The sequence below is a fragment of the Zeus faber genome (assembly GCF_960531495.2).
Source record: "Zeus faber genome assembly, chromosome: 12".
Lineage (NCBI taxonomy): Eukaryota > Metazoa > Chordata > Actinopteri > Zeiformes > Zeidae > Zeus > Zeus faber.
Genome location: NC_137196.1, coordinates 26,566,754 through 26,579,872, shown reverse-complemented (window position 1 = coordinate 26,579,872; position 13,119 = coordinate 26,566,754). Strand labels below are relative to the sequence as shown.

Below are 13,119 nucleotides of genomic sequence, written 5' to 3'. Positions count from 1 at the left end.
TCATTTGGAAGACATGTCTTTTCAGGGCCTTGGCATTTTAACCCACCTGGTTCAAAATGTTGTACTGGTTGAACATTTTTTTAAAGATTGTTAAAGCCTGTTAGTTGTGTGAATTGTATGTTGTCAAATCTAAGAGGTGCATTTGATGTTTTCTGCTTTACAGACCAGCAGTACTTTGATGTGGAGAAACGCTTGGCGGAGAGTCAGGAACAGATCCTGTCTACTACTAAAGACCTGCAGAATGTCAAGGAGGAGAATAAGAGACTTGGTTAGTACACTTGCACAACATAATTTGGCCCCTCTGTAAAAAAAAAATATATATATATATATATATATATATATATATATATATATATATATATATATACACACCATACACACACACACAGACATATCCTCACTTAACGACCGAGTTCTGTTTCTAGGACCAGGTTGTTAAGCGAGAACTCATGTTATTTCACGGTAAGAAGGCCATTGCAAACGCTAGTGTAGTGAATAATGACAGACTGCGGGAACGAGACTGAGAACAGTGATGAGATGTATATAGTATATACTGTGTATATAGTGTATATACACATACACTACATATACATATATAGTAAATAAAGGATGATGCGTGATGAGATGCTTGATGCCGTGGTATTGTACCCAGCGCACAATACAGACTGGTCGGAGAGCCGGTCGTAAGTCTGAATGGTCGTTAAACAGGTAGGTTGTTAAGTGATGAGTACCTGTATGTATAAACAGGCATCCGCAACCCAATATTAGTCCATTTTTATTATCAAGAATTCAAACTTTAGCTGAACTGAGATTGTCTTTAATGTAAACCCATGACTTTGCAAAGCACTAAGAATACTGCTTTACCTTGCCAAGACACTGCGTTCCATTCCCTTTCCTTAGACGGATGTCTTCTCTATGATTTAAGGTTTAAGTGTCCTAATCTTGACATTTTTGATTTTTTTTCCTCTGTGCAGATGAAGAACTGAGCACTCTAAAGGGAATAGAAGGAGAGACCTCTGAGGATAAACCACTTCAACAGGTAACTAACTATATACACATATCTGATGAGTGTATTATCACATGTTATTATATGTGTTATAATATTTTAATGTTTACAAGGCAAGATGCACACAAACATTAAAATGTAATTAAATGTTTTACTGTCTATATATCAGTGATTGGGGGAGCTGGTACAATGAAAAAGCAGAAATGTTTTATGATTAACATGCTATTTTCATTATGGTTATTCGTTTATTATATATTCTATAAAATTATGTTTTATGTCATGTTATCAAAAATATATATGCATGTTTAATAGATTCATTATGGAAAGTAGCTTGAATGTTATTCTCCCTTGTAAGTCGCTTTGGATTAAAGTGTCTGCTAAATGACTAAATGTAAATGTAATGTAATGAAAAAGTGTGTGTGTGTGTGTGTGTGTGTGTGTGTGTGTGTGTGTGTGTGTGTGTGTGTGTGTGTGTGTGTGTGTGTGTGTGTGTGTGTGTGTGTGTGTGTGTGTGTGTGTGTGTGTGTGTGAGAACTAAATAAAGCTCAACTCTTTGTGTTTGTTTCAGACCAAAGCAAAGTATGAGATTGAAGCTGAGAGGAGAGAGCTGGCCAGGCTGCTGGAGAAGAGGACGCAGGAGGTGGAGAACCTCACTGGTGAGACAACACATAGTTCCTGAGCTCAAAGAGACAAATCTGATCAGTGTTGATACTGCGGACTATGTGTTTATTTGGATATCTTATAATCATGGAGCGATTTGGATTATGATATTGGATAGGGATGTAACGATATTTCATGGCATGACATGTTACGGTACTAAAACATTTCAAAATGCATTGTCTGATCGATTGTGCTGAAAAATGGATTGCAGTGTTCACAAAAAATTGTATTTAACGCATTTTTTGCCAATAGTTAATGCTTGTTCACTAATCATTTCACTGCAAATTTAGTGTATTTTGCTTTCCAATAGACAAATATCATTGTTTGTTTTATGTTTCAATTGATATTTTCTGTTGATTTCTATCATGGTGTATATGCGTTGATGTTTGCAGAGAACGTGAAGCGCCTGAATGAGAAGTTGACGGAGACCAACAAAGTCAAGGTGGAGCTGCAGTTGAAACTCGATGGTATCCAGTCGTCCGAGATTTCTGTACAGGTACGCGCTACAGATCGATTAACCACAGTCAGAAGTTTTTTATTTATTATTTTTTTCAATTCAATATTACATATAAATTGAGATCTGAATTAAAGATGTTTAATTCAATCTTAAGTCACTGAGAAAACCGACGGTTTATACCTAATGTTGGCCCTGTCTTTTATTGATCTAGACAGATAAATACAATTTGTCGACATGTTGGCTTGGGCTACACCATTTGGGGGGGAAAAATATATAATATAAACAAGTTGTGTGTCGCAATGATGTTTATATGACATGCAATATTAGGAAAACAGCAAAGGACAATTGTGTTGGGAACAGAATTTTGTCGTTCCAAATTTGAAGTACTGTATGCGTATACAGTTCTGGGGTCTCTAACGCAATTTGACTGGGGGACACTGGCCAGGTTGTCTTCTCCTCTTAGCATTAGCCTAATCATTTTAAAAAAGTAGTCGGAGCATCCCATAGCATTTCACTTAATATTGCACTGTACAATTATAATTGACCATGTGATGAATAAAACTTTCAATCTCTTGGATCTAAATCTTTTCCCTATTATTTGTTATCGTCTTTGTGTTGCAGCACCGAGAGAAACGTATGGAGCAGGAAAAGGAGCTTCTCCAGAAGCAGACAGACTGGTTGAACGCCGAGCTGAAGACCAAGACTGAGGAGCTGCTGACCTCCAGCAGAGAGACGGGCAAAGAAATACTGGAGCTGCGTTCTAGTCAGGAGAACAGCAAGGAGCAGGTGACACACGCCTTTCTAAGAAAGTTAAACCACATAAAAGCAACGTCGTTTTAAGTGCCGGTTGAACATAAAACAGCTCCACTTTCTGTGTTTTGGGTTCTTGCTTACCATTTTCTTTTATGAAAGCGAGCTGAGTCAGCCGTGTATGGTATTTAACAGTGGAGGTTATCGTGCTTGACGGAGACATGAATTGTGTTCAACCAGTCAGTGTTGTTCAATACTGCAAACTCCACCTCAATGGCTCCTGTTCCCCTGAAAAGTACCACCCGGCTGGCAGGGACTTCTTTTGGGCCTAGGAACTATCCCAGTGGAACCAATTTTCCTCCTGTCAAGTCCTGTGTAAAAACATCTTTATTTCCAATACTGGAATCCAAGTTCCTGATTCCTGAAATGGTTGTTGCAGTGGAGAAGCCCCTGAAGTGAAATTGCTGTGAACCTAACCTCTCCACCAGGTGTCCAGGCTGGAGAGGCAGCTTTCCACTCTGAAGGACATCAGCGACGGTCACCAAAAGAGAGCTGAAGACTTCAACAAGAAGCTAAAACAGGTAATCTGAAGCTCAATCAAGCAGGCGCTCTCTTTTTGTTTTGTGACATGTTTTCGGGTTTGTTTTATTAATAGCAAATTTCAACCCTGTCCCGGTCACACTTGGATACAGATGTATGCGTTTCGGCTGCGCTTACCAGGTTCTCTGCTGATGAGGTATTTTGCTCCGGTTTCTATTCGTCTGTTTCTCTCCAGTCTAAAGACCAGCTGTGTGCGATGGAGGAGAAATATCGTAATGAACTCAACGCTCACATCAAGTTGTCCTCCCTCTACAAGGTAGGCGCAAATGCCCTCCAGCTCTAGATTGGGTTGCAATTTGTTTTTCCCCGACAGCCCTTTCCTAGACTACCTTTGTTATATTTATTTTTCTATGCCTCAGGAGTCATGTCGTCATTTCCTTGACATTTACACAGACTATTCACATTCACACATTTTTCATATTCACATTACTTTTTTGCATTAGTCGTCAATTTGCAAAAATGACATTGGGTTTTCCTATTTCCTTCAGAATAATGTGTGATCTTTGGACATTTGTATTAAATGGAAAAAGGTTCCCCAATTTGCTTGAAATAAATGTGGTTACTCTCGGCTGATTTACAGTAATGCGTTAAAGCCGCCGTAGGTATGCCATGGCTCTCTACGTCAACGGCGTAGCCCGCAGAGGCTGCTGCTGCCGTAGCTTATGTGCACCTCTCCGGAAATGTAACCACACGACAGGGCGGTGCAAGAGCTGTCCTCAGCCCGCTTTTTCCGTACTTGCAGCGGCTATTCGACGCAGAATTATTAATCGGCCTTTACCTGTGACTCATGCAATTACAACAACAGTCCCAAGTAAAGACTTTGGAGCTTAGCATTGTGTTGCCTTGTCCTCCCTGTAGGGGGCAGCGTCTGACTCTGAGGCTAAGAACCAGGAACTGAGCAGGGCTGTGGAGGAGCTCACCAAAGTTGTCAAAGACACTGGAGAGGGTGACAAAATATATCCATGATCATATCTTAATATTTGTTGTTCTTTATTATGTTTATTGTGATCTTACTGCAAATTCTTTTTTTTTTTTTTGTTAAATATCAACGATTTGTTGTCTGTAGTCATCATAAGAAACAAAAAACATGTTCTGGATATAGTATCTTGTATTATTTGGCGTGCGTTTCACGGTTATGCTACTGTCTTTGCAGCTAATAAGGTACTGGGGAGGAAGCTGTCAGAAGGGGAGGCGCTGAAGTCCAAACTGGAGGCAGAGCTTAGCGAGAAGATAAAGAAGATGGAAAAGGAGCTGGAAAACACCACCGTGAAGGCTGCTGACAAACAATGCTGTGAGAAAGAGTGTGTGTGTGTGTGTGTGTGTGTGTGTGTGTGTGTGTGTGTGTGTGTGTGTGTGTGTGTGTGTGTGTGTGTGTGTGTGTGTGTGTGTGTGTGTGTGTGTGTGTGTGTGTGTGTGTGTGTGTTAATCTGAATTAATATTGAAAATGTGTACTTAGATGTTTCTTAATGTTATTTATTTCTGGCACCCGCACCTCAGCTGGCTCACAGTTTTACTACAATGGTGAAAAAGTGCAATTGCTTTAGAATCTGTAGGGGTGCCAAATCCAAAATACCAGAAGTTAAGTGGTGCTTTTTTAAACCACCGTTTTAGTCTATTTGATTTCTTCCATATAGACCAGCCCAGCCTGCTGCAGCCTGAGACAAACCTTAAACTGAACTCGTTATTAAAAAGGTTTCATACCTACATTTATTTTGCTTGTTCTCTCAGTTTACACACAGTTTTGTTTTTTTTTGTAATATATGTGTGTTTTCATAGTTTCCTTGTGTTTATAATCATGATTATGTGTTTTGTCCTCCAGGCATCCCTTCTCTGACCGAGGAGCAGTTGGACTCGATGTGTCCCTCAGCAGCCGCCATAGCTGAGATTGTCAAGCCTGGTATGAAGTTCTTTGAGGTGAGTTCAAAGCTGGTCATCAGGAGCACGTCAAACTATTTAAAAATTAATCAATTCACCTTATCAACCCTTCACCTCTTGCGTGTGCCCGGAAAGATAGAGCAGCACATGTATAACACAAATGCGTTGAATGGCTGTTTCTTATATATTGCCAGCTAAATGATGTATAAAATGTGGGAATTTTTTACAAAAATAATCGTAAAGATTACCACTTTATTTATATGAATGGAAAATTAAATCTCCAAAGTTTGTGGAAAGCAACCGAAAAATATAAACTCAACAACTCTCCACCCTCAGCTGTACAATGCCTATGCAGAGTGCCAGACGCAGCTCCAGATGGAGAAGCGGGAGACGCGACGTGTCAGCAGGGTTCTGGAAGAGATCGTCCAGGAGGTGGAGGCCAAAGCCCCTGTCCTCAGGCGCCAGCGGGAGGACTATGAGAGCATGCAGAAGTCCATGGCTTCCCTGTGCCACAAGCTGGAGCTGGCCAGAACGGTGAGCCTTGCGTCCAAACCTAAAGTCTATTTTGTATTATCTGTCTGTCTGTCTGTCTTTAATCTGCACTTTGTCAGTCGGTGGTTTTAAATAAAGAGGGAGACAGACGCTGGTTTTTACCTGTACAAGGGTCGGGTCAGAGATGTGCTCTCGAGCAGCTCTTTGAGTCGAACCGTTTAATTTCACGGAGTCAGAATATATTGTCAGTTCGACGTCACAGATACAGAGAATATACAGTCAGCTCGACCTCATGGGTACAGAGAATAATTGGTCAGGTCAAAATAAGGCAAGCTTTGAGGATGGGGCAAGCTATTTGGCAGGAACACAAGGGAGAACAAAATCTAAAAGGTATGTGAAAGAATTAACCCTGTGTGCTGAAATAAAGGTACATCACTGGGGCTACATGAAGTTTTGTTCTTCATTGTGTGGGCATATATGTTTATGTGATTACATGGATTTAGATATATTGCTACACTATCTATCCATCTATCCAACTATCTATCTATCTTTGAGTTGTTGGCAAAGGCTGTCATCTTCGCTTGTTGTACTTTCCAATCAGGAGATCCACAGCCTACAGAAGGAGAAAGAGGAGGCCAAGCAGCGTTCTTCTGCTTTGGAGAGGGAGAAACTCAGGACGGAGAGACAGCTTGAAGACACTTCCACCCAGGTACACACACCCACTAAAGCTTCAACTGGAAGCCTCCCCTTCACTTTAGCTGTAGCTGCAGTCCTGAAAACCTTGTCAATTCTTGTCCCAGTATTCAGAAAAGCATTTGTACTGGTTTGGGGGGGAGGGGGGGGTGTAATACTCCAATACAATCCAACTATATTGATTCAATTTCTGATCTGATTTGAACGTTGTTATATTGACACTTTGTTTTGAAGTTATGCAATCATTTTCCGCTTAAATTAAATGCCACGATCATCACAAATTATTATTATTATTATTATTTATTATTATTATTATCATGTTAAAATAATATTATGTAAGTATTTAATTTCTGTATCAGATTGAATTCGTTACATGAAACACTTACACTGAAAACTTGACGGCTCATTGTAATTATCGTCATGTATAAAATGTCAATATAAAAGCGTATTGTGAGTGATCTCATCAATATTGGATTGATTTGTAGCATTACCCGTTACGTAAAATTACGGGTTATCGAGTATTAAATAAAGGATGAGACTGACAAGAGTTAGCTCTTGGCCGAAGGTCGTCACAGAGGCCAGCTCCGAGACAAACAGTTTATGCCAGGACACACACAAGCTTATATAGCCATGGTTCATATTATGACATGGGAAGGATTCGCCATAATGTAAAAGCAATAGTGTGACTAGAAGTGGTTCGAACTGGTTTCAATGGGAGTTGTTTATTGTGACACGCGTACAGAGTATGTGCGTTATAGAGTTTAACACAATTGCGTTTCATTATATGATCACACAATAATACACATTTGTAGCAAATATTAATATACCCTTTGTATCAAACTCAAATCAAGTTGTGAGATCCTGCCCAATATTCAGCCCTAACAAATCACATTATTAATTCCTTTGCCCATCGTCCTCTGTCCAGCTCTGTTCCCTCCTGGTGGAGCTGGAGGAGGTGAGGAGCTCCCAGGGGCCCAAGGCTGATGGCGGTTCCACCGACATCTCCAGCTCCTCTGAGGTCACCGGTGTGCACCAGCTGACATTCCGCAGTGCCGAAGAGCTGCAGAGGCAGAACCAAAGCCTGCTGGGAAGGCTGCGGGAGCTGGAGGAGGAGACGGAGAGACAGCAGGGCCAGGCCACGTCAGCACGGTAACCACTACAAAGTGCAAGCCTGTGGGGGTTGTGCGATAAATATTATCGGGGCCTGACACTAAGTGGTTGCCAAGTTGGCCACCATGCAGTAGCTGTTGGTTGTCAAATGACAAAATGATTTATGTGATTATTATTTCAATATTTAGGGTTCCAGCCCTATAACTTTTGTTATTGTTCCGGGAAAATTCTCATAATTTTGAAATATAAAACTGTCTGGTACACAAACTTCGGCAGAACCTACAAACATGGTTGACATCTTGTTTGAACCGTTATGTCACAAACATCTGGTGGTGGAAGTTCCATCCAAATCGATCAACATACGGAGCAGAAATTTGCGAAAAACGAACCAAATTTGATCATTATCACAGGCACAATCCAATGCATTTCACGCCCAAATATGTCCAATCCAGATAAAAGTAACTGGAACACAATATTAACAGAATCCACCAAACCGATATGTCACAAGGATCTTGTGGTTTAAATTTCATCCACATACGGAGCAGATATTAGTGAAATACCGAACAACTTTGACCCAAAATATTCAGCTGGTCCTGCATGACTGACATGTCACTGTTTGTAAACAAACAAGATAAGATTTACAGTAAGACGCTTTATGACATCATCATGTTATTTACTATAAATGTACAGATTTCGATTGAGAATGTTCAGTGTGCACCGTAGACTCATAGACTCGTCTCTCTGTACTTGTTCAATGTTACCAACTATCGGTTTACCAACTACACTAACTAATGGTGTTTGTGGCTTCCTACCCGATATACAGTATGTCAATCGATTGGTTTGATTGATATTTTATCTCTTTGGTCCCCGTTACTTTGCCGGATTAATGAAAAATACAAAAAGATTTGTCCACAAAAACCCGTCACCACATTGAGTGCAATCAACTGGAATGTGTGACTGAGTAATGCGATCAAGATCCAACAAGGCTTGGAAAAATAGAAGCTGTGCAATGGTAATTACCCACAGAAATACCACAGCGTTTTTCATATTTCATGGAGATGTAACTTACAAAAAATGTTATCCGAGGAAAGAAGTCAACAAATAAATTAGGTCAGTTTGGCTGTTATTGTAAATCTACATGAATACGTCATAATTGACGTATAGGAGACACAACTTCACCTACCGTCACTTGGACTGCGGATGTACTTCAATATAACAAGGTAAGTTATAACAATGACAAGATTTTGTTTAAAGTTAAAAAATAAAAGGTGTTTTTTAAATAAAAGTCATGTATAAACATTTTCCTACACCTAAACTTAACAAACTTTAATGAAAAGGCAGAAAGTGTTTGTAGTGACAAATCCTTCCATAATAATTCTAATGCCAAATTAATGTTAAAGTTCAATAAATGTTGTCTGCATTATAATATAGAGAAGTAATCTATTAAACTGAATTTTTGCAATTGTACAATATTAACAGAAAAAATACAATAAAGAAGTTATTACCACTAACATGTATTCAGTTATTGTTTCTTCCTTTTTTATTTTATTTTGATTTGTGAAATTACATGGACATAACTATGTCATGTTTATAAGTTCAGTATATTTTGCTGCATTACATAAAAATCAAAAAATGTAACATGTGCCTAAAACAAATAAATTGGATCCTGTATATTGCTGCCTGCAGCTATACTCTTTTTTTTTTTTTTTATCGCAATTTTTACACAGTAAATCAATTTGTCAGGATAACTCATTTTCCTTAGTGACTGAGATATACCATGGTTATTTTTGTTTCAACATTTGAAAAGTGCATGAAAATGGGGAAACTCTGGTTGCAACTGGGCAACGAGGTAACTTTTATTTTTGGGCACAGTATTTTTCATTTTTAAATGGGTTTTAGTTTGAAGTCATGGTTAACATTACCTCACAATTCAGTATATGTATTGCTCAATTACAGTTATATTAATTAATAATCGCCACCCAAACGCTAACTGCCGTCTCTCTCCCCCTTCCTCCCTCTCCCTCTCTCTCCCGCCTCCCCCTCCCTCTCTCTCCCCCTCACTCCCTCCAGAGTCACAGAGTTGGAGGGCTCTCTTGACCAGCTGCAGAAGGAGGTGGAGAAGCTGAAAGAGCAGAGAAACCAGCAGAAGCAGCTGGCGGACTCCTGCTCCAGACAGAGAGACATGTATCGCATCCTGCTGTCGCAGAGCACCGGCTTCAGCCTGCCCCCCCAGGGTACCAGAAACCAACCACACCCTCAATTCACACACCCGTGCACATCCACCGTAGACATACTGTAAAAGCAACTGAGAAACGATCAGCATTCACCCTGCTGTGGTGCAGAGGCCCGGCTTCATACAGTCAAACTGGTGGTTATATCCAAAGTTCCAGCATTATTTTGAACTTGAAGGATGTGTCATGCCTGGTACAGAATCATGTGCAGTTTGGTCTAATCTCACTCACTCACTCACTCACTCACTCACTCACTCACTCACTCTCTCTCTCTCTCTCCCCCCCTCACACCAGGTTCAGAGTTGACCCCCCAGGCGGCTCAGCTCCGTCCCCCCGTTCCAGCTGCACGTTCTACTCCACAAAGAGCTGCTTCCTCTGAATTGGCGCAGACAGCACAGGCGAAAGCTGCCCTCAAACAGGTGTGTGTTCGGTTTAGAAACCTTACTTCTAATTTAGGGAATTGCTTCTGTAAAGCCCTCCAACAGTCAGCAATCCCTTCAGACATTCCAAATAAGAATGTCAGGGTGCTTTACTGTCATCCTCAATTATATGTGCATTCCAACACTAATCTCCACTGACGATTGTTCGTATTCTCTCTGTCTGTCTGTTTGTCTGTCCGTCCAGATCAACGATGCCTTCACTGTGTATAAGAAGGAGAAGGCGGAGAATGACCGGATGATTAATGAAACTAATGACAGGCTCCAGAAAGAGCTGACGGAGCTGCGGTCCAGCAAGACCAAGATAGCCTCTCAGTTAGAGTTCAACAACAAGAGGTACGGTGAATCTAAAGGAGCGCAAAGTGAACTCTCTAGACGAAATATCATATCACATTATTACTTTTGGCCCTCCATTATCCTAAACGGTCTATAGCCAAACTCTTTTCGCTGTGTTGTCAAAGTCTGGCTCGTCAAATGCCCGCGTAATTGGAGGCCCAAGGGCCAAGTCAGATCCATCAATAAATTCCTCCAGCTCTCCAAGCATAACAACAAATTATTTTTTTTTTTTTTTATTTTCATTGTAGTTTTTCTTCTTTTTTTTAATCTGCTCTTTGCTTAATGACATTGAACAAACTAACACTACTATCAGTCCCTTTTCATAGTCTGCAACAATTTTATGTTCTATTTAAATCCTTGTCGTCGCCCCCCCCCACTCTCTTGTTTCTCAGGTATGAGATGCTCCAGGAAACGGTGTCTGCCTACCGTAGAGAGATCTCCGCTCTGCAGGAAAGAAACAATAAGATGTCTGCCCTGAGCCAGCAGCACGAGTTCATCATTCACACCATGAGCCAGGACCTGCGGAAGGTTAACGAAAAGCTGGCACTGGAGGAGGTATGGAGAGAAGACTTTTTGAAAGCTTGGATGGATGGATGGATGGATGCGCACCTCATCCATTCCATGAGCCATTCCAATCAACATATTAACCAAAAAGGTGTGTGTGTGTGTGTGTGTGTGTGTGTGTGTGTGTGTGTGTGTGTGTGTGTGTGTGTGTGTGTGTGTGTGTGTGTGTGTGTGTGTGTGTGTGTGTGTGTGTGTGTGTGTGTGTGTGTGTGTGTGTGTTTAGGTGCGAGTGGAGAACTTGACCAAAGAGAGAGACATTCTAAAGCAGGCGGAGAGTCGATTCAACCAGGAGAAAGAAGTTCTCATGGCCGACCAGCGGAACCAGAACCTTCTGCTCACGAACCTCAAGACAATACAGGTGCCGCACCACTCATGGGACGGACATAAAGTGGACGTGTGATCTAAATGACATAACCTGGTGTCCAGGCTAATGAGACACACCCCTCTTTGGTTCGTACGTCTAGCTGACCATGGAACGTACGGAGACGGAGACCCGCCAGAGAATGAACAGTCAGATAGAGCGTTTGGAGGCGGAGCTGGTTGCCATGAAAACTAAGCTTGACCAGGAAGTGGAACAGCGACACGCTCTGGGACGCAGCATGGACGTAAGTGTTATCGAGACGCAGTAAACAGGGCGACTATACACGATCATTTTTAAAGTATCATATTTGATGTGTATTGCGGCTTGGCAACTATTACGTGTTTGTCTGAGAAATCATTTTCCTGTGCATTATTTTTTCTTTGTACTTAAAATTTTATTTAAAGCTGATAAAATCTACGTGGACCTGTCTTCCACTCAAATGGTCTTGTTGATTCACTGTAGTGATTTGTATTTATATTTGTAGCTTCCCTTAGTTTTCTATTTTGGCTCAATATGTTTGGGCGTCCACCTGGTGGGCTCTGTCTGTAAATGAGCCGATAACATGCATTATGCTAGAAGGCTGGATTTGGAAACACTGTACTGGACAGTTTTGGTCCCATCCTGCATTTGGCGTTTTTCTGTTTCAAACGGACTTCAACTGAACTGGGGCTTTAAGATTATTTTCTCTTCCCATCCTTCTCTCCCCCAGGCGCAGTTATTGGAGGCCAAGAAGCAGCTGGAGACCCAGAACACCTTGCAGCAGAAGACCCGGGAGTTGCTCCGTAGCTCTGAACAGCAGGTGGCGACACTGAAGGCTCAGGTAGCTGCTGAATCTGCTGCCACGGCAACCGCCTCCAGCACCACTGCTCCGCCAACCCGGGCTTCAGGCCTCCGGACTCAGCTCAGAGGTGAGCGGCAGTGCAAGATGGGGCTGAACAGGGAATGGAACTCAAACAGCAATTTAACAGAACACAATTTTCTAATCGCAAAGCATGCGATTATTGATTATTAAATAAATAAATAACTAGTTAAATAAATAAGGTTTTTTTTTATTTTATTATTTTACACAGTTTAACCAAAGGCGCTGTCCAGAGCCGGCTCTTCTTACAGGCGAGATAGGCGGCTGCCCAGCATGCCGTGTAATAATTATACTTGTAAACTTGTAAACAACTTGTGTAACAATTTAGGTGCATTCAAATTAATTATACCGGTTTATGATTTGGTTTCCAAAAACGAGTCTGGTGCCTTTTTTTATGACTGATTTTTAAGAACCCTAATCTGACACAAAGCGTCTCACCTGTTTCGCAGCGCCGGCATCCGCCGCCCAGCCGCCCAGCCAGTCGGAGCGTGAGCTCGCAGAGGTCAAAAACAGTCTGCGTGCGGCGGAGGAGCAGAGCAACGAACTGTCAGAGCAGCTGAAGAGCGCCAGCGCCACCGTGGAGCAGTACAGGGGCGTGGTGCTCACGCTGGAGGACAGCCTGAAGAGGGAGAAGCAGGTGCGCATTCTCTCGTTTGGCTTCTTTTATCCGTTTTCACCTTCACTCCCT

At 41.5% G+C, this 13,119-nt stretch overlaps 1 protein-coding gene across 1 annotated transcript in view; it reads left to right on the top strand.

Moving 5' to 3' along the window:
* Positions 1-13,119, top strand: part of LOC307238365 (nucleoprotein TPR-like) — a 32,436-nt gene that overhangs the window by 620 nt on the left and 18,697 nt on the right. The window contains exons 2-22 of the mRNA XM_080011298.1: positions 164-268; positions 975-1,039; positions 1,575-1,662; positions 2,059-2,162; positions 2,745-2,909; positions 3,362-3,454; positions 3,649-3,729; positions 4,332-4,419; positions 4,627-4,764; positions 5,293-5,387; positions 5,685-5,882; positions 6,442-6,549; positions 7,459-7,682; positions 9,714-9,877; positions 10,169-10,293; positions 10,499-10,647; positions 11,040-11,202; positions 11,435-11,569; positions 11,676-11,816; positions 12,282-12,480; positions 12,881-13,068. Of these exons, the coding sequence (XP_079867424.1) occupies positions 164-268; positions 975-1,039; positions 1,575-1,662; positions 2,059-2,162; positions 2,745-2,909; positions 3,362-3,454; positions 3,649-3,729; positions 4,332-4,419; positions 4,627-4,764; positions 5,293-5,387; positions 5,685-5,882; positions 6,442-6,549; positions 7,459-7,682; positions 9,714-9,877; positions 10,169-10,293; positions 10,499-10,647; positions 11,040-11,202; positions 11,435-11,569; positions 11,676-11,816; positions 12,282-12,480; positions 12,881-13,068 (2,816 nt within the window). The remainder of the gene's footprint in view (positions 1-163; positions 269-974; positions 1,040-1,574; positions 1,663-2,058; positions 2,163-2,744; positions 2,910-3,361; positions 3,455-3,648; positions 3,730-4,331; positions 4,420-4,626; positions 4,765-5,292; positions 5,388-5,684; positions 5,883-6,441; positions 6,550-7,458; positions 7,683-9,713; positions 9,878-10,168; positions 10,294-10,498; positions 10,648-11,039; positions 11,203-11,434; positions 11,570-11,675; positions 11,817-12,281; positions 12,481-12,880; positions 13,069-13,119) is intronic.